Source organism: Hemiscyllium ocellatum, chromosome 15 (assembly GCF_020745735.1).
Source record: "Hemiscyllium ocellatum isolate sHemOce1 chromosome 15, sHemOce1.pat.X.cur, whole genome shotgun sequence".
NCBI lineage: Eukaryota > Metazoa > Chordata > Chondrichthyes > Orectolobiformes > Hemiscylliidae > Hemiscyllium > Hemiscyllium ocellatum.
The window spans coordinates 56,308,236-56,327,179 of NC_083415.1; the positions used below are offsets into that span (position 1 = coordinate 56,308,236).

The window sequence follows — 18,944 nt, forward strand, 5'->3', positions numbered from 1 at the left end:
AAACAAACAATCAGTTCAATGCGGATTTGCTAGATGGATGGAGCTTGTGATGAGGGGTAAATATTCCATTACACAGTCAGAAAAAAGTTATTGCGCAAAATATGAACATAAACAGGAACCATTTATCAGACAGGCTTAAGGTAGAACGTCACAGGAAACACAACCGGGGGGATGTCGAGCTGATGCCTGCCATGTAAATGCTGGGACTTAAAGCCAGCACGTCATCAGACAACATTGCACGCTCTGGAGACAACTTCAGCTGTAGCTGCATAATGACTCATTCTGCACAAACGTCATCTCCACACTGTTAGTGCTCTTGTAAGATTCCAGATCACATCAACGTTCTACCTTCTTCATCCCAGGAAGGGCTTTATTGGATTAACTGATTGTTGGGTTTGCATCCTCCAGTGAGGAGGAAAAGTGCAAGAGAGGAGATAAGACTTGTATCAGTGAACAGAGGAGACAATGCTGTAAGTATTAAATGTTATATATTTTACCAGCAATGATGAGAACACGAGAGCTGAAGAAATATACAGAATAATTTTCGCGCTGTGTTAGCTGATTTGTGTGTGTGTGTGTGTCTGTGTGTATGTGTGTGTGTGTCTGCGTGTGTGTGTAAAGTTTGGGTCCATCAGTGTGTGAGGCTGAGAGTGCTGGCAGATGGGATCTTCTCATTTCACACACACCACTCCCAGGTCTGATGGAGCGAGCTGGGAACCACAGCAAAGCTGTCGTCAACTCTGCCCCAACAGTGTGCTCAATCAGCTCTAACGTCTCGGGTCACATTTTACAAGTTTTGCAATGTTTTCGGAGAGCTGTGGTTGGGGAATATGGGTGCTGACTAAGGGGAAACTGTCTCTGTTCATGACACACTGTTGCTGAAGATATATAACTCAAATCGAAATGAATTGAATTGAACTTATTATCACGTGTAACAGGCTTTGCAAAGTCAGTGAGATGTGTGGCAGTGCCTGGGTTTTGTGACATTCACATATTAATCTCTTAAAGGATTTTGCTATTCTTATTCATTCTCCACCAACTTAGTCTGATTGACAATAATGTACATTTATATGGCACCTTTCTCACTGCACATCCTGAAACAGCCCCCACTGAGGGCAATTCTGGGTCATGCGGGTTCAAGTAGCTTCAACTGAACTCATATAACTCACCAACTTTAAGGGCATTTAAATGATCTTTGGATGAATATATGGATGAGAGCGGAATAGTATAGGTTATATGTGCTTTAGATCGGTTCCACAGGTCGGCGCAACATTGAGGGCCGAAGGGCCTGTACTATGCTGTGTGGTTCTACGTTCTATGTTCATATATTCTTTACAACTTACAGTTATCCTAAGGCAAATCATTAAGTCTAAATAAAAGGATGAACATCTTTTTGAGACTAAATGGTGGCTATTTTCTTTAGTTGTTCACTCTTGATATGTGATGCGGGCAGCATTTATTACCAACCCCTAATTGACCAGAGAGTATTTAATAGTCAACCATATTGCTGTGGTATTTGAGTCAAATGTAGGCCAGATCAGGTAAGGATGCCAGAATTCCTTCTGTCAAGGACATCAGTGGATAAGATGGATTTTTCCTACAGTAGACAATGGTTATTATTTTCCATTTTTTTGGCCGCTGAATTAGTTTTGGAATCTGCTAATGCAAATATTGAGAAACATGGGCAAGAGTCCAGTCTACAGAGAAATTGACAAGTTTAAAACTTTAAACATTCTTAAAAGTAAAACTTTATTTATGTTTAGCATCTGAAGTTGAAGCAGGACAGGGCAGAATACATTATAAGTACGTTTTCAGAAGCTGTACAAAAACTAAAAATACATTCTGAACCCATGATTTGGCGATGCCGGTGTCGGACTGGGGTGTACAAAGCTAAAAATCGCACAACCACCTGATGACGGAACGGCCCTTCAAAAGCTAGTGCTTCCAATTAAACCTGTTGGACTATAACCTGGTGTTGTGTGATTTTTTTAATTCTAAACATTCCTTCTAACTAATTGAGAAACCCTAGTTCTGTCTACATTATTCTAAATTCTAACTCATAACTCTGCTAATCAGAAATAGTGGAAACATTGGTACGTTATGTAAGTGCTGAGGCCTGTGTTATTTGGAAAAGCAAAACTACATTTCAGTGCTTGAGCTGTTAACATGTCCGCTTCAAAGCAGGTGGGTGAATTCAGAAGGATAAAGTGGCCTCTCTTCGGCGCCAATTAATTGGGGTTATAGTTCTTTATTACCCAAGTAAATTATTACTAAGGTAGATTATTCTCCTATCTAAAGTTTGGAGTTCCATAGCACAATTCACAGAGGATCAGGCAGGTCTCCCAACTACATCTGACTGAACAGAGCTGCAGTGCCCCATTGCATTCTCTAAAGCTAGATCCAACATTGCTTGCCTCCTCATTAGCCTGGAAGCACACTGATTAAGAAAATTCTGTTGTAGACAATTCTACTCCAGAGAGCAGGTTGAAGGATAGAACTGGAACAACTCTTCAGTCATTATATATTTATTTACAGAGTTACACATTACAGATGCACATTCCCAAAACCAAACACTTTTGTTTATCTGTGTATACCAACACGGGCTTGAGCAAATCCTCAGTTAATGCATTATTGCCGGCAAACAATTAAATATGACGAATACATAATTAAACAAATGATCTATCGCAATCAATATACAATCCGCACACATTTCATCCTCCACTTTTCTCTACACACAGTTATTTTCCCAGTTTTTCTCATTATCCCCATTCCTAAGCTCTTGCATCTTCCTGTAATTTTCCTGCATGTTATCACCTTTCCCCAAGTACAAGAGCCTCAGTAGCTGCAGACAGTAAACAAATAAAACCAAAGAACTGTGAGTACTGGAAATCAGAAACAAAACTAGAAATAGCTGGGAAAACCTAGCAGGTCTGACAGCATCTGTGAAAAGAGAAAGTAGAGTTAACGTTTCGGATCCAGTGACCTGTCTCCAGAACGTTCTGAAGGAGGGTCACGGGACCCGAAACGTTAACTTTGCTTTTTCTCCGCAGCCGTTGTCAGACTAACTGCAGAAAGATGGTATCCTTCACAGTGTTGTACTCCTGCTGCCTTTGTCTAATGTATGGGAAATGCGAATCAGTTTGTCTATCCCTGTGCGTCTCCTGTCTACCTCAGTTTACATGCTCTTAGTAAACCTGGTGATTGTAATGATTCCAGGGAATTCTGTCTGCTCATGCGTTTGGACACTCTTGGAATTTGTTGTTATTCTGCAATTCTTTTTGGAAAGGGAGATAAGGACACTTCTTTAAACTACAATAACTTGATGTGATTTGGAACATATTGCCTGAAAGGCAGAAATAGATTCAACAACAATTTCCAACAGGGAGTTGAAGATATACTAGAGATTGAAAAGTACACAAGGCTGTGGAAATTGAGTAGGGAATAGTACTAATTGGATAGCTTTTTCAAATACCTAGCAGAGGCAGAATGGACTGAATGGCCTTCTCCTGCACAATTTAAAGAAAGATTGACAGTAATTTGAAAAGTTTGATTCAGATTTTTACAAACACACATACACACGCACGTACACACACACACGCACACACAGCACAAGACACACACAAACACACAGCAAAAGACACATAGACACACACACACATACACACGCGCACACTTGCAACACCATCAACTCGAGAGAACAAGGATTAGTGTCTTTGTTTTCACTCTTGTATCAGGAATATGTCATTGTAACATGTTTATTTGTATGTTTGAATTATAAATTCACATTGAATTTTAGTGTGGTGCTGCTACAGCTACATAAACCTTGACACACAATTGTGACTGTCTAACATTTTCCCCTTGTACATTCTCTGCCCTAGTTCTGTTACCATCTCAAACACAAACACACACAAAGAACTCCCTGAGTTTGAGTTGTAGTTTCACAGTGCAGTGTGGTCACACTCTGTAAGAACCACTCACACCCTGGAATTTTAGTTAAAACATTTTTTAATGAAAGTCCTCTTCAGTCAGCAAAACAATTTCTTTTACATGTGCAAAAGCTTCGAAGCTGTTTCCCCTGATTTGAATAAGATAGAATGGTATGTATGAGGCATGGAAGGTCACAAGAAAGTGTTGATCCTTTCACGATACATTAAATCCTCGATTAACATCAGGAGAGTTAAACAGAGGGGCTTGAATGTGTGGGCTCGCTGATGTAAGTGAGGGGGTAGACCCTCAATAATGTGAGATCAGAATAGATCTATCTAGTTACTAGTGCTAGCTGCCTGAGCTCATTGTGCAGCTTTCTTTGCGGTTGGAAACTTGGTTTGGTTGTACAATAGCTGTGGTTAGGTACATCCTCCAGATCATATATCGAGCTTACTCAAGAAGACTGAGAACACGGAGAATGAAAAAGAAAGCGTTTTACAAGTCAAAATGTTCTTATCACCTGGCATCAATTAATTCTTTTTTTAAAAACTCCTAAACAATAATAATTCTACAACACGGGTTTGGGAGCACCGACACAAATGTTGGAGTTCACAGTTTATCTATTTACTGCGCCGGGCAAGACGAGGCTGGAAGATGTAGAAGGAGATGCAGTATAGGGCAGAGAAACACGCTGTCTGGCTCAGCCAGTTAGCATATGATTATACTGTATCCCATCATCTTCCTCCCACTCTTGAACGCTATCAGCACATTCCATTTTTCTTCTTGTACTTCTTCAGTTTCTGTTCAAACTGTAGACGCTGTTCACCTCGACGTTCCCACATGGGAATGAGTTTTCCATTCTCACCTCATTCTGGGTAATGTCATTTCTCCCAAGCTCCCATTGGATTTATGAGTGACTGCCTTACATTTTGAAATCTTAGGTTTGGACTTCCCCCCACCCCTCCCCCCAATTACGATGCACCTCTCCCCAGGGTGGCATTAAATAATATTTAAAGTCTCTGCCTTACTTGATTTTATGAGCCTGTGAAGAGGGCAAGGGCACAAGAGCAGAGATAATAGACAATAGGTGCAGGAGTAGGCCATTCTGCCCTTCGAGTCTGCACCACCATTCAATATGATTATGGCTGATCATCCTTAATCAGTATCCTGTTCCTGCCTTATCTCCATAACCCTTGATTCCACTATCCTTGAGAGCTCTATCCAACTCTTTCTTAAATGAATACAGAGACTGGGCCTCCACTGCCCTCTGGGGCAGAGCATTCCACACAGCCACCACTCTCTGGGTGAAGAAGTTTCTCCTCATCTCTGTCCTAAATGGTCTACCCCTTATTTTTAAGCTGTGTCCTCTGGTTCGGCACTCACCCATCAGCAGAAACATGTTTCCTGCCTCCAGAGTGTCAAATCCTTTAATAATCTTATATGTCTCAATCAGATCCCCTCTCAGTCTTCTAAACTCAAGGGTATACAAGTCCAGTCGCTCCAGTTTTTCAGTGTAAGGTAATCCCACCATTCCAGGAATTGACATCATGAACCTACACTGCACTCCCTCAATAGCCAGAATGTCTTTTCTCAAATTTGGAGACCAGAACTGCACACAGTACTCCAGGTGTGGTCTCACCAGGGCCCTGTACAGCTGCAGAAGAACCGCTTTGCTTCTATACTCAATCCCTCTTGTTATGAAGGCCAGCATGCTATTAGCCTTCTTCACTACCTGCTGTACAAGCATGCTTACCTTCATTGACTGGTGTACAAGAACACCCAGATCTCTCTGTACTGCCCCTTTATCTAAATTAATTCCATTTAGGTAGTAATCTGCTTCCTGTTCTAGCCACCACAGTGGATAACCATACATTTATCCACATTAAACTGCATCTGCCATGCGTCTGACCACTCACCTAACTTGTCCAGATCACCCTGTAATCTCCTAACATCCTCATCACATTTCACCCTGCCACCCAGCTTAGTATCATCAGCAAATTTGCTAATGTTATTGCTAATACCATCTTCAATATCATCAACATATATTGTAAAAAGCTGCAGGCCCAGTACTGATCCCTGCAGTACCCCACTGGTCACTGCCTGCCATTCCGAAATGGAGCCATTTATCACTACTCTTTGTTTCCTATCAGCCAACCAACTTTCAATCCAAGTTAGTACTTTGCCCCCAATACCATGCGCCCTAATTTTGCTGACTAACCTCCTATGTGGGACTTTATCAAAAGCTTTCTGAAAGTCCAGGTACACTACGTCTACTGGATCTCCCGCGTCCATCTTCAGAGTTACATCCTCAAAAAATTCCAGCAGATTAGTCAAGCATGATTTCCCCTTCATAAATCCATGCTGACTCTGACCTATCCTCTTACTACTATCCAGATGTGTCGTAATTTCATCCTTTATAATAGACTCCAGCATCTTTCCCACCACTGAGGTCAGACTAACTGGTCTATAATTTCCTGCTTTCTCTCTCCCACCTTTCTTAAAAAGTGATATAACATTAGCCACCCTCCAATCCACAGGAACTGATCCTGAATCTATCGAACTCTGGAAGATAATAACCAACGCATCCACGATTTCCCGAGCCACCTCCTTCAGTACCCTGGGACGTAGACCATCAGGCCCCGGGGACTTATCAACCTTCAGACCTAACAGTCTCTCCAACACCAATTCCTGGCAAATATAAATTCCCTTCAGTTCAGGTCCTTCAGCCACTGTTACCTCAGGGAGATTGCTTGTGTCTTCCCCAGTACCAATTCAATTCTTCTGCCATTTCTTTGTTCCCCGTAATATATTCCCCTGTTTCTGTCTTCAAGGGCCCAATTTTAGTCTTAACCATTTTTTTGCCTTTCACATACCTAAAAAAACTTTTACTATCCTCCTTTATATTATTGGCCAGTTTACCTTTGTACCCCATTTTTTCTCTGCGTATTTCCTTCTTAGTAATCCTCTGTTGTTCTTTAAAAGCTTCCCAGTCCTCCGTTTTCCTACTTATCTTTGCTATGTTATACTTTTTCTCTTTTAACTTGATATGTTTCTTAACTTCCCTCATCAGCCACGGCCACCCATGCCTCCTCCTAGGATCTTTCTTCCTTTTTGGAATGAACTGATCCTGCAACTTCTGCATTATACACAGAAGTATCCGCCATTGTTCCTCCACTGTCATCCCTGCTAAGGTATTGCACCATTGAACTTTGGCCAGCTCCTCCCTCATAGCTCCATAGCTCCCTTTATTCAACAGAAATATTGTCACTTCCGATTGTACCCTCTCTCTCTAAAATTGCAGATTGAAGCTTATTGTATTATGGTCACTACTTCCCGATGGCTCTTTCACTTTGAGGTCCCTGACCAATTCTGGTTCATTGCACAATACCAGATCCGGAATTGCCTTCTCCCTGGTCGGCTCCGGCATCAGCTGTTCTAAGAATCCACCTCTGAGGCACTCCACAAAGTCTCTTTCTTGAGGTCCAATACCATCCTGATTCTCCCAGTCTACCTGCATGTTGAAATCCCCCATAACAACTGTAGTAACATCTTCGCGACAGGCCAATTTCAGCTCCTGATTCAACTTACATCCGACATCCAGACTACTGTTTGGGGGCCTGTAGATAACTCCCAAGAGGGTCTTTTTACCCTTAGCATTTCTCAGCTCTATCCACACTGACTCTACATCCCCTGATTCTAGGTCCCCCCCGCGCAAGGGACTGAATATCATCCCTTGCGTGGATGTACTGCTGAGGCTGTATGATGCTTTGGTCAGACTGCATTTGGAATATTGTGAGTAGTTTTGGGCCGTGTGTCTAGGGGGAAGGTTTTGCTGACATTGGAGAGAGTCCAGAGGAGGTTTGCAAGAATGATCCTGGGGATGAAGGGCTTGTCATGTGAGGAGCGGTTGAGGACTCTGGGTCTGTACTCGATCGAGTTTAGAAGGATAAGGGGGGAGCTCTGATTGAAACTTACAGAATAATGAGAGGTCTGGATTGAGTGGATATGGAGAAGATATTTTCACTAGTAGGAGAGACTAGGACCCAGGGCACAGCCTCAGAGTGAAGGGACGGCTCTTAAGAACTGAGATAAGGAAGAATTTCTTCAACCGGAGGGTGGTGAATTTATGGAACTCATTGCCTCAGAGGGCTGGGCACACCAAGCCATTGAGTGTACTTAAGACAGAGATATATAGGCTCTTGATTGGTAAGAGGATTAAGGTTACAGGAGAGAAGGCAGGAGAATGGGGTTAAGAAACACATCAGCCAGACCAGACCTAGTGGGCTGAATGGCCTAATTCTGTTTCTATATCAGATGGTCTTATGACTCTAATGGCTTGGTGAGCATATACATGGTTCTCATCTTGTGCCAAATGGACGAGGAACTGGCCTCAGCTCGATGGGGCCAACCCATGGCTGAATGCAATAGGTCTCAGTACCTGCTGGATATGGTAGTGGGGAGGTGGGGAATGGTGAGCGAAGTGAGTCAGGGAATCCGTGTTTCTTGCTGGAAATCAATCCAGGCCGGTGACCCCTCAGAACTCACATTGCATTTTATTGCTTCCCATTTGGAACACACTTTATGAATGGCATGTGTGAAACATCAGAGGCAAGAGATGAATCTAGAACAAGAGTTGATGCTTTCAGGAGGGGATGGGGATATCTAGGAGAGGGATCAGGGAGCCCTGGCACAAACTGAAAGTTACTACGTGGTCCTCACAGGCCAGAATTTAATTAGATTACTTACAGTGTGGAAACAGGCCCTTCGGCCCAACAAGTCCACACCAACCCGCCGAAGCGCAACTCACCCATACCCCCTAACCTAACACTACGGGCAGTTTAGCATGGCCAATTCACCTGACCCGCACATCTTTGGACTGTGGGAGGAAACCGGAGCACCCGGAGGAAACCCACGCAGACACGGGGAGAATGTGCAAACTCCACACAGTCAGTCGCCCGAGTCGGGAATTGAACCCAGGTCTCTGGCGCTGTGAGGCAGCAGTGCTAACCACTGTGCCACCGTGCCGCCCCCAGAAATTGGGCATATTGTCCGTGGAACGGAGAAGATTAAGAGGTGACTTTTGTTTTAGATTAGATTACCTACAGTGTGGAACCAGGCCCTTCAGCCCAACAAGTCCACACTGACCCTCCGCAGAGCAACCCACCCAATCCCATTCCCCTACATCTAACACTAGAGGCAAATTAGCATGGCCAATTCACCTATCCTGCACATTTTTGGATTGTGGGAGGAAACTGGAGCACTAGTTGGAAACCCACACAGACACAGGGAGAATGTGCTAACTCCACACAGCCAGTTGTCTGAGGCTGGAATTGAACCCGTGTCTCTGGCGCTGTGAGGTAGCAGTGCTAACCGCTGTGCCACCGTGCCACAATGTTTCCAGTAAATTGGTTTTATGAAACTCTCATAAGCCTTTAGCCTTGATGATGCAACATAGTCCTGACTAGTTTCCCACATGCTACTCTTTATAAACTTGTGATCTTCTAAACCTCTGCTTCTTGCATCAACCTGTGTTCTCACATTGCCCCTGTGCTCACTGACCTACAAGGGTCTCTGGTCAATTAGCAATGTCCTAATTTTAAATTCTTGCGCCTACTTTTGATTCCACCAGGGTCTAACCTCTCATTGTCTCTGTCACTTCTTTCAGCTCAACCACCCATATCTTCTGTCCACTAATGCTAACCTTTTCATAATCTTTAGTGCTCCTCAGTGACAGCAGTGTCTTTAGTGATCGAGTCCTCATGCTCTGGAACACCACCCTGTTCATCTCTGTCTCTCTAACTCTCTGTGTTCTCCATAGCACACGTTTAAAAGCAACCTCTTTAACCAAGCTTTTGCTCATCTAACCTAACATTTAATATTAATTCCTCAGCAGCTCCATAAGAAATAGAATTTATTAGGCCATTTGACCCATTGAATCTGCCCCACCATTTAATCCTGACTCATTTTTATTGTTTGATTATTTTTTGTATTTATTATAATGTTTAACATAATTTTGTTTTAGAATGGGCTTTGGGATTTTACATCCGTCTCTCTGCACGTCTGTAGGTCAGTCTGTTAATGAGTGTGTCAGTCTGGGGTAAGCACGTGTCCCTTTTTTCTTTCACCATATGTGAGTGTCACTGGTAAGGTCAGCAGTGATCACCCATTTCTAATAGCCCTTGATCTGAGTGGCTTGAAAACCAACCATACTGCTATGGGTTTGGAGTCACATGTAGGCCAAACTAGTTAGGGTGGCAGATTTCCTCCCCTGATGTACGTTAATGAACCAGTTCACTTTTATTTAAATAACAATTGACGATACTTACCATCACTGAGACCAGCTTTCAATGCCAGATCTTTGTGAAGGTAATTGTAATTCCCCAGTTGCCTAAGTGGGGTTTGAGCCATGGCATTAGTCTAGGTCTCTGAATTGCTAACCTGCTATGCCACGTGTGCAGCAATGTGTTTATGTGTGCCGATGTCTTTTATGTGACTTTCAGACAAGTATTTGTCTTTCTGTGTACCTATATTAGCTCTTGCCTGTGCATCAACCTCTAGTTAAGTGTGCAATTCTATGTCACTCCATATGTCCCCTTTGGATGTTTATGTATATGTACATTTGTTGTATGCGTGTTATATGACAACCCCTTTCAGCTTATGTATTATTTGTATCTACTCTGTGAGACGCTGCTGTCTTTCTGCAGTGCCTGGGGGCTAGTTCCATGGGGTTTGTGAATCACTTCATAATTATTCTAAATCATTCACAAAGTACCAAAAAGAAACTTATATTTAAAGAGGATCCTTCGCGCCTCAAATGACACCCAAAGAATGTTTTTGAGAATTATAATTAGTGTTTAAGGGCAGCCAATCTGTGTGCAGCAATGTGATAACCTTTTTCATATTGATGTTGGTTGAGGGTTCAACATTAGCTAGGAAACTGGGGAGAACACCCTGCAGAATAATGGCTCGGGATATTTAATATCTGTATGGAAGGGCCACAGGCTTGCAGTACCACCTGAAAGATGGGACCTCTTCCTGTAGTGCATTGGATGTGTCTCAGGAAGTTCCACTAAAACTCCGAAAAAGCTCCTCTGCGTGAAAAAGTTGGCCCTTTGGTCCCTTTTAACTTTGTGGAGAAAGAAACTTTTAATGTTTCAAGTCTGATGCAACTCTTCTTCAGAGATGTTCTGAAGAAGCTGCACTGAACTCAAAATGTTAACTCTATTCCTCTCTCCACAGTTACCACCAGACCTGCTGAGTTTTTCCAGTATTCTCCCACGGTTATTTCAGATTTCCGACATCCACAGTATTTTGCCTTTACCCAATAAAACTCTATTTCACCACACATAATTTTCGAAGTTATTTAAGGACAAAATAACTGAAGTCACAAAGTAACCAAACTCCTGAAAACAGCGTGCAAACGACATGGGGAACCTTACTTTTGCTTGAGATGAAGGCTGGCTTTGTTGCTGCATTGTCATGACTTTCCGTATCTGTTAGCTGGGTAGTATGAGCTAGTCACTCTGGCACACAACACTCTGGCACAGTTGATATGAAAAAAAGATCTAAAGTGCAAGAAATGGAAAGCCACACATGAATCAGTGAATCACATAGCAGAGTGGCTCAGTGGTTAGCAAAGCTGCCTCACAGTGCCAGGGTCCCAGGTTTGATCCCAGCCTTGGGTGACTGTCTGTGTGGAGTTTGCACATTCTCCCCGTGTCTGCATGGGTTCCTCCGTGTGCTCCGGTTTCCTCCCACAGTCCAAAGATGTGCAGGTCAGGTGAATTGGCCATGTTAAATTGCCCGTAGTGTTGGGTACATTAGTCAGAGGTAAATGGGTCTGGGTGGGTTACTCTTCGGTGTGGACTGGTTGGGCCAGAAGGGTCTGTTTCCACACTGTAAAAAAAAAACCCAGATCCAGTTTCCAATGAGTACCTTTGTATAGTATACCATGATTAACACTGAACATGGCAAAATCACAGAACCATGGATGATGCAGATATCTCATAGCTGATCTCCTCTGGGTAAGTAAGTAGACTTGCTGTTTCCATGGAAGCCACAAAGTCTCATTTCTGTGAGAAGGAAACTTTAAACTCCATTGGAGGTGCCGGTAATGCAGGAAACCTCATGGTTCCAGCTCAGAATGAAACAATCTTCAAATAACTGCTTCTCCTATTCCCGGTGCTTTCAATGCGTTGAGGTCGAACACCTGAAGAGTGAAAGACTCAACGTGTTTCAATTTTATTTTTAGTTCGGTCTTTGGCTTGTGATGGTTGTATGCCCAACTCTAACTGCTCATACATTTTGTGAATTGTCGCAGTCCATGTGGAGTAAGTATTCACACAGTTTCTGCAGCAGGCCATTGCATCTGAAGGACTTGCTGAGCCTTTCCAGAGAGAAGTTGAGAGTCAACCATACCTGGATTCAGAAGGCCAACAAGGTGAAACCGGCCTCTGAGGAGGGTTAGCAACCTAGACAAATTTTTTTTAAAAATCAATCTAGGGTGGTTCGGTGGTTAATACTGCTGCCTCACCATGCTAGGATCCCAGGTTTGATTCCTGCCTTGGGCGATTATCTGTGCAGATTTCACGCATTCTCCCGCGTCTGCATGAGTTCTCTCCCACAGTCAGGTTAGGTCGAGTGGCCGTGCTAAATTGCCTCAGTGTATCCAGGAATGTGAAGGATATTTGGATTGGCCATGCTAAGTTGTCCGTAATGTCCAGGGATATGCAGGTTTGGTGGATTATCCATGGGGGAGACCCTGTGATGGGGTGTGGGGTGAGTCTGGGTGGCTTGCTCTATGGAGAGTTAATGCAGACCCATTGGGCCAAATAGCCTTTATCTGCTCTGTAGGAAATCTGTGATTCTACTTTCTGGTCAGAATTAATGAAAGCAACATTTTGCTCCAGATTTATTAATTGAATTTAACTTCCCCCAGCTGCCATGGTGGGATTTAAACACGTCTCATCAAAGCAGTGACCGAGTCTTTGGATTATTAGCCCAGTAACACAACCATGATGATGCAACACTTATGCCCTCATCAACCTTACTCTCCATACTCCCCCATAACCTCACTACCATCCCCTCCTTCCTCCTTTCCCCAACACCCAATCTGCCAAATGTGTACGGTACATCTCATGGTGCAGGCCTGAATAAGATACTTTCCCATCAGTTAGCAAGTGAAGCATTCAGCCAATGATAAAAACAGATTATTCCAACAGAGTTAAAGAAATGGGCTCACGAGCGAATTCAATTTCAAAACCATAGAAAAATCACAAGGAAAAGGGGCGGCACAGTGACTCACAGTGACAGGGTCCCAGGTTCCATTCCAGCCTCGGTCAACTGTGTGGAGTTGGCACATTCTCCCCTGTGTCTGCGTGGGTTTCCTCCGGGTGTTCCGGTTTCCTCCCAGAATCCAAAGATGTGCAGTTTAGAGAATTAGCCACACTAAATTGCCCATTGGACAATGGCAAATATATAGGGTAGGGGAATGGGTCTGGGTGGATTATCCTTTGGAGGGTCATTGTGGACTTGTTGGGCCAAAGGGCCGGTTTCTACACTGTAGGGATGGATGCTTTGTAAAATCATAGCTTAGACTCGTGGAGGTTGTAGAAGGAGAGCTTATTTGGTGAAAATCTCCAGATGAGATTCATGTCAATAAATTAAAATCAATAGAAACCAAAAGAATTGTGAATGCTGTAAATTAGAAACAGCTGGAGAAGCTCAGCAGGTCTGGCAGTACCTATGGAGAGAAATCAGGGTTAATCTAGTGCCGGACTTGCTGAGCTTTTCCATCAACTTCTGTTTCTGGTTTAAAATCAATAGTTCACTGAATGATAACTGTCAAAAGTCCCTTTCCAGGGACAGCTTTAGTTGACTTGGTTTCTGGAGCTAAACAGCAGCTCCTCCCAGAGTAGCACCAAGAGGCATCGAAATGAACCAGTGGTCTACCACTGTCACCCAGGACTTCCCCTCTTCAGTTACTCGAAGGGATTCCTCCTTAGTGTTTAGTTGCATTTCAGCCCCATGCTCCTGATTCACCCCTGGGGAGTGTCGGACAGGTCAGAGAGCATTTCCTCCACAGCCTGGACAAAGCGGCCACTAGCAGCAAACTGAGTAGGGGCTCGTTGTTCCTGGCCATCTGCCCCGCTTTCATAGTTACGTCCACACTCAGGGATACCTGGAGATGGCGCACGCTGACCCCCCTCCCCACCTCCCCCAGCACACTATCTCCTCCCCCTCTTCAGCACGCTGTCCCCCCTCCCCCCTCCCCAGCACACTATCTCCTCCCCCTCCCCCAGCACGCTATCTCCTCCCCCTCCTCCAGCACGCTGTCCCCTCCCCCTCCCCAGCACGCTATCTCCTCCCCCTCCCCCAGCACGCTGTCCCCTCCCCCCTCCCCCAGCACGCTATCCCCTCCCCCTCCTCAGCATGCTGTCCCTCCATTCCCCAGCATGCTGTCCCCCCTCCCCCAGCACGCTGTCCCCTCCCCCTCCCCAGCACGCTATCCCCTCCCCCTCCTCAGCACGCTGTCCCCCCATTCCCCAGCATGCTGTCCCCCCTCCCCCAGCACGCTGTCCCCTCCCCCTCCCCAGCACGCTATCCCCTCCCCCTCCTCAGCATGCTGTCCCCCCATTCCCCAGCATGCTGTCCCCCCTCCACCAGCACGCTGTCCCCTCCCCCTCCCCAGCACGCTGTCCTCTTCCCCTCCCCCAGCATGTTGTCCCCCCTCCCCCAGCACGCTGTCCCCTCCCCCTCCCCCAGCATGCTGTTCCCTTCCCCTCCCCCAGCACGTTGTCCCCTCCCCCTCCCCCAGCACGCTGTCCCTTCCCTCCACCTCCCCCCTTTCCCCAGCACGATAGAGGCCTTCCCAGACCAGTGGGGAGTACAGGAGCTGAGTGCATCACTGCTCTGGATCACATTGCTTTGACTGGATAATGTTCCATTCTTTGACTGGATAGGTTTCCACTGACCATGAGCGTTTATTTTTGTTAAAGTACTCCATCAGGTGCATCTAACTTCATTTTAAGCTTGTTTAAAAGACTAGAGAAGGGAGAATTGTCATTTTGAAATGGGGGACTTTTTCGAATATTACTGTGGCTTAGTGCTGTTCTTATAGCTTTTCCTTATAAGGCTTCAGTTTGCATTTTCTTTATACTTGGCAAAGAAATGCGACAAGTTTGGTTGACTACTTGTATGTAACTGTGAGAAGCAGTCGGTGTGAAAGTGTGCCTGTATGCTTTATCTGTACTGAGAACAGATCTCTCCAGTACAGGGCAAGGCAAGAGGCTAAAGCAGTCACTGGACCAGACTTCAATACTTTACAAAATACTCCAGAAGGTTGGGAATTTTCTCAGTGTAATTGCAAGAGATAGCCAAAACTCACTGAAATGTATAAGCAATTGTCCGCAGTGTTCACCTTCTCTTGACAGTTCAGATTCTATGAATTTGGCAAACCTGCAAATCTGAAACCAAAACAGAAATTGCTGGAAAAGCTCAGCAGGTCTGGCAGCATCTGTGGAGAGGAATCAGAGTTAACGTTTTGGCTTGAGTGACCCTTCCTCAGAACGTGTGTACATTGTTGAACCGACATGAAGAACATTAAAGCCAGATGACCTGTTTCACAGGTGGTCATTAGGAAACAATGATTGACCAGAACACCATCAGCCTCCAGATATCAATCCACTGCAGTAACTCAAATCTTCTAACATGGCTCCCAATAAAAGCCAAATACTGTAGGTGCTGGAAATCTGAAATGAGCACAGAGAGTGCTAGAGAAACTGCAGGTGGAGAGAGAAAATATTTTGAGTCCAGTATGAGACTTTGTTCCTGAGGAGAGGTTATACCAGAGTTGAAACATTCACTCTGTTTCTCACTCCGCAGATGCTGCAGGACCTGCTGAGTTTCTCCAGCATTCTGTGTGTGTTACAACAACATTCATAGTCACCAGGCCAGCATTTATTACCCAGCCCTAATCGCCTTTGCTGGGGCGTTGTTTCAAGTTGCCTGCTGTGCTGTTAGGGAGGGAGTGCCAGGATTTTGACCCAGTGACAGCGAAGGAATGGAGATATATTGCCATGTCTGAATGGCATGTGGCTTGGAGAGGAACTTGCAGCTGGTGCATTCAAGTGCCTGCTTCCCTTTCTCCTCCAGGTGTTAGAGGTTGCAGGTTTGCAAGGTGCTGTCAAAGGATCCTTTGCATCTCTATGTGCAATGTGCACATTGGACATGCACACCGGCAGTGAAGGGAGACAATGTTGAAGGTAGTGGATGGGGCCCCAATCAAGTAGGGATGCTTTGTCTTGGATGGTGCTAAGCTTCTTGAGTATCTTTGGGAGCTGCAGGCAACTGACGAGTATTCCACCTCACTCCAGACTTGTGCCTTGCAGATGGTGGGCAGGGGGAGACGGGAAGATGTATGTCTGAGGGCAGGAGTGGGTTCGACATCAGCAAACTCTTTCCGCTCACTGTCTGGGGCTGACACATTTCAATTGTCATTGAACCACGGGTACTCATCGGATCTTCCTTCTCCTTCCTTTGCAGCCTCTGCTGTTTAAAACATTGACGAGCAGTTCCGTGGGGCGTGGACATTATGGGCAGCCGACCGAGCAAGTGCAGGCACCAGAGCATGACCATGATTTCATCCAACCCAACCAACCAACTCTCTCCAGGTAAGATATACCCTCCATCAGAGGGCACCTCTGAGCAGGGAAGAGGAAGGGGGAAGTTGGAGAATGGTTAATGAATGATCAGGGTACCGCCTCCTGGCCACTGCTGTGCAAGCTGTGTGCTGGAAAAGTTTACATCAACTTACAATAAGTTATCCGGATCCTGGAATTCTCATGCAACCAGCATCCGAGATTCAAAATCCAGGTGCTTGAGATTCGGATAACGGGTTTTGACTGGTTCTAGCAATTGGGAGGAAATAATGGATCAGATGCTTTATTAAAACTAGTTCAAGAGTTACCTTATCGATAAAGTCAGAATCACCTATCACAGCCAGGTACACTGGTATTTAAGAGAGTTCCTGGCCCCTTATTCTTAAAAGGTTAAAAATCACACAACACCAGGTCATAATCCAACAGGTTTATTTGGAAGCACAACCACCTGATGAAGGAGCGTTGCTCCGAAAGCTAGTGATTCCAAATAAACCTGTAGGACTATAGCCTGGTGTTGTGTGATTTTTAACTTTGTCTACCCCAGTCCAACACCAGCATCTCCGCATCGTTCTGAAAAGGCACATACATCTTCTCGCTGCAACATCTCCCAGCTACCACTAGCATTGCTCATGCAGTCAGCAGCTTTATCTAACAGACACCCCCATTCCCTGTCCATCCTGGATCCGGGGAGGTTACTGTACATAGATTGGCCAGCACAGACAGAGCCCCAGTATCATTGTAGGATATAGTAGATGCTCAAAGAGTAGTTGGTCCATCACTGCCTTCTCCAGGCAAGTAAAAGTGGATAATGAATATTAAAAATCACACAGCATCAGGTTATAGTCCAACAGGTTGATTTGAAAGCATTTGCTTTTGAAGCACTGCTTCTTCATCAAGTGGTTCTTCAACAAGGTGCTCCGAAAGCTAGTGCTTCCAAATAAACCTTTGATATCCTTCCTCATATCCAAAGCTCCACTAATTGTTGGTGCCATCCGCAAATTTCCTAATCAGACCACCTATGTTTTCATCCAAATCGTTTATATATCTTACAAACAACAGAGGTCTCAGCACTGATCCTTGTGAAACACCCCTGGTGTTGTGTGATTTTTAACATTGTCCAGCCCAGTCCAACACTGGCATCTCCCCAGCCTGCAGTATCACCCATATCTTGAGAATAAAAAAGAGACAATGTTGGTGAAGTTCCCGACAGAGCTGAAAATGTGTTGCTGGTAAAGCGCAGCAGGTCAGGCAGCATCCTGACCTGCTGCGCTTTTCCAGCAACACATTTTCAGCTCTGATCTCCAGCATCTGCAGTCCTCACTTTCTCCTCGAAGTTCCCGACAGAATCAACAAAGAGAACTGCCTGTAATTGGTTGGAAATCTGGAACCACAGACTCTTAAAAAAATAGAACCAGATCTTCCCAAGGTGAAGTCAAGTAACACATATACACAAAAGTGACTCTTGACACCTGGAATTCCCTTTTGCAAATGACGATTGATGCCGCTGTGAATTGTTAATCTTTGAACTGAGAATAATAGACCTTGTTAATCAAAGGTATTAAAGAATGTAGGGCAAAGATGGGTAATTGGATTTAGATCATAAATCAGCCATGATTCCAGTAAATAGGGTTCAGGGGCTAAATTGCCTCCTTCTGTTCCTATTATCTGAACATATGGGAGACTTTTTCTGTTGTACAATTGCATGGTCTCGATGTGAATTAATGTGGTCACCACTATTTTTAGATCAGTTTAATTTTACTTCTGTTGGCTGGAAGCACACGCATCAATCATTGGGACATCTCTAACACTTCTATATCTACTGAGTCCTGAAAAGCTCCTCCACTTTCTCAGACAGCTCCATGCAGTCAGACATTTAACTGGTCTGACTGCAGGTCTTCAGCCAGTGGTGTTTCACAAGGATCAGTGCTGGGACCTCTGTTGTTTGTAAGATATATAAATGATTTGGATGAAATCATAGGTGGTCTGATTAGGAAGTTTGCCAATGGCACCAACAATTGGTGGAGCTTTGGATATGATGAAGGATATCAAAGGATGCAGCAGGGTAATACATCAGTTGGAAAGTTGGGCAGAGAAATGGCAGATGGAGTTTAATCTTGACGAGTGTGAGGTGGTGCATTTTGGGAGGTCAAATGCAAGACAAAAGTATATAGCAGGGGTCTTAGGAGCATTGACATACAGAGGGATCTTGGGATGCAAGTCCATAGTTCCCTTAAAGTGACAACCAAGTGGATACATGGTAAAGAAGGCGTACAACATGCTTGCCTTCATTGATCAGAGCATTAAGTATAAAAGCTGTCAAGTCATGTTACAGCTGTACTAGACTTTAGTTAGGCCGCA

The 18,944-nt window shown here is 44.6% G+C and overlaps 1 protein-coding gene across 1 annotated transcript in view; it reads left to right on the forward strand.

Moving 5' to 3' along the window:
• The first annotated feature begins 240 nt into the window (after window positions 1-240).
• LOC132822796 (src-like-adapter 2) overlaps window positions 241-18,944 on the forward strand; it is a 37,147-nt gene continuing 18,443 nt past the window's right edge. The window contains exons 1-2 of the mRNA XM_060836148.1: window positions 241-470; window positions 16,471-16,598. Coding sequence (XP_060692131.1) covers window positions 16,520-16,598 — 79 coding nt within the window. The 5' untranslated portion in view covers window positions 241-470; window positions 16,471-16,519. The remainder of the gene's footprint in view (window positions 471-16,470; window positions 16,599-18,944) is intronic.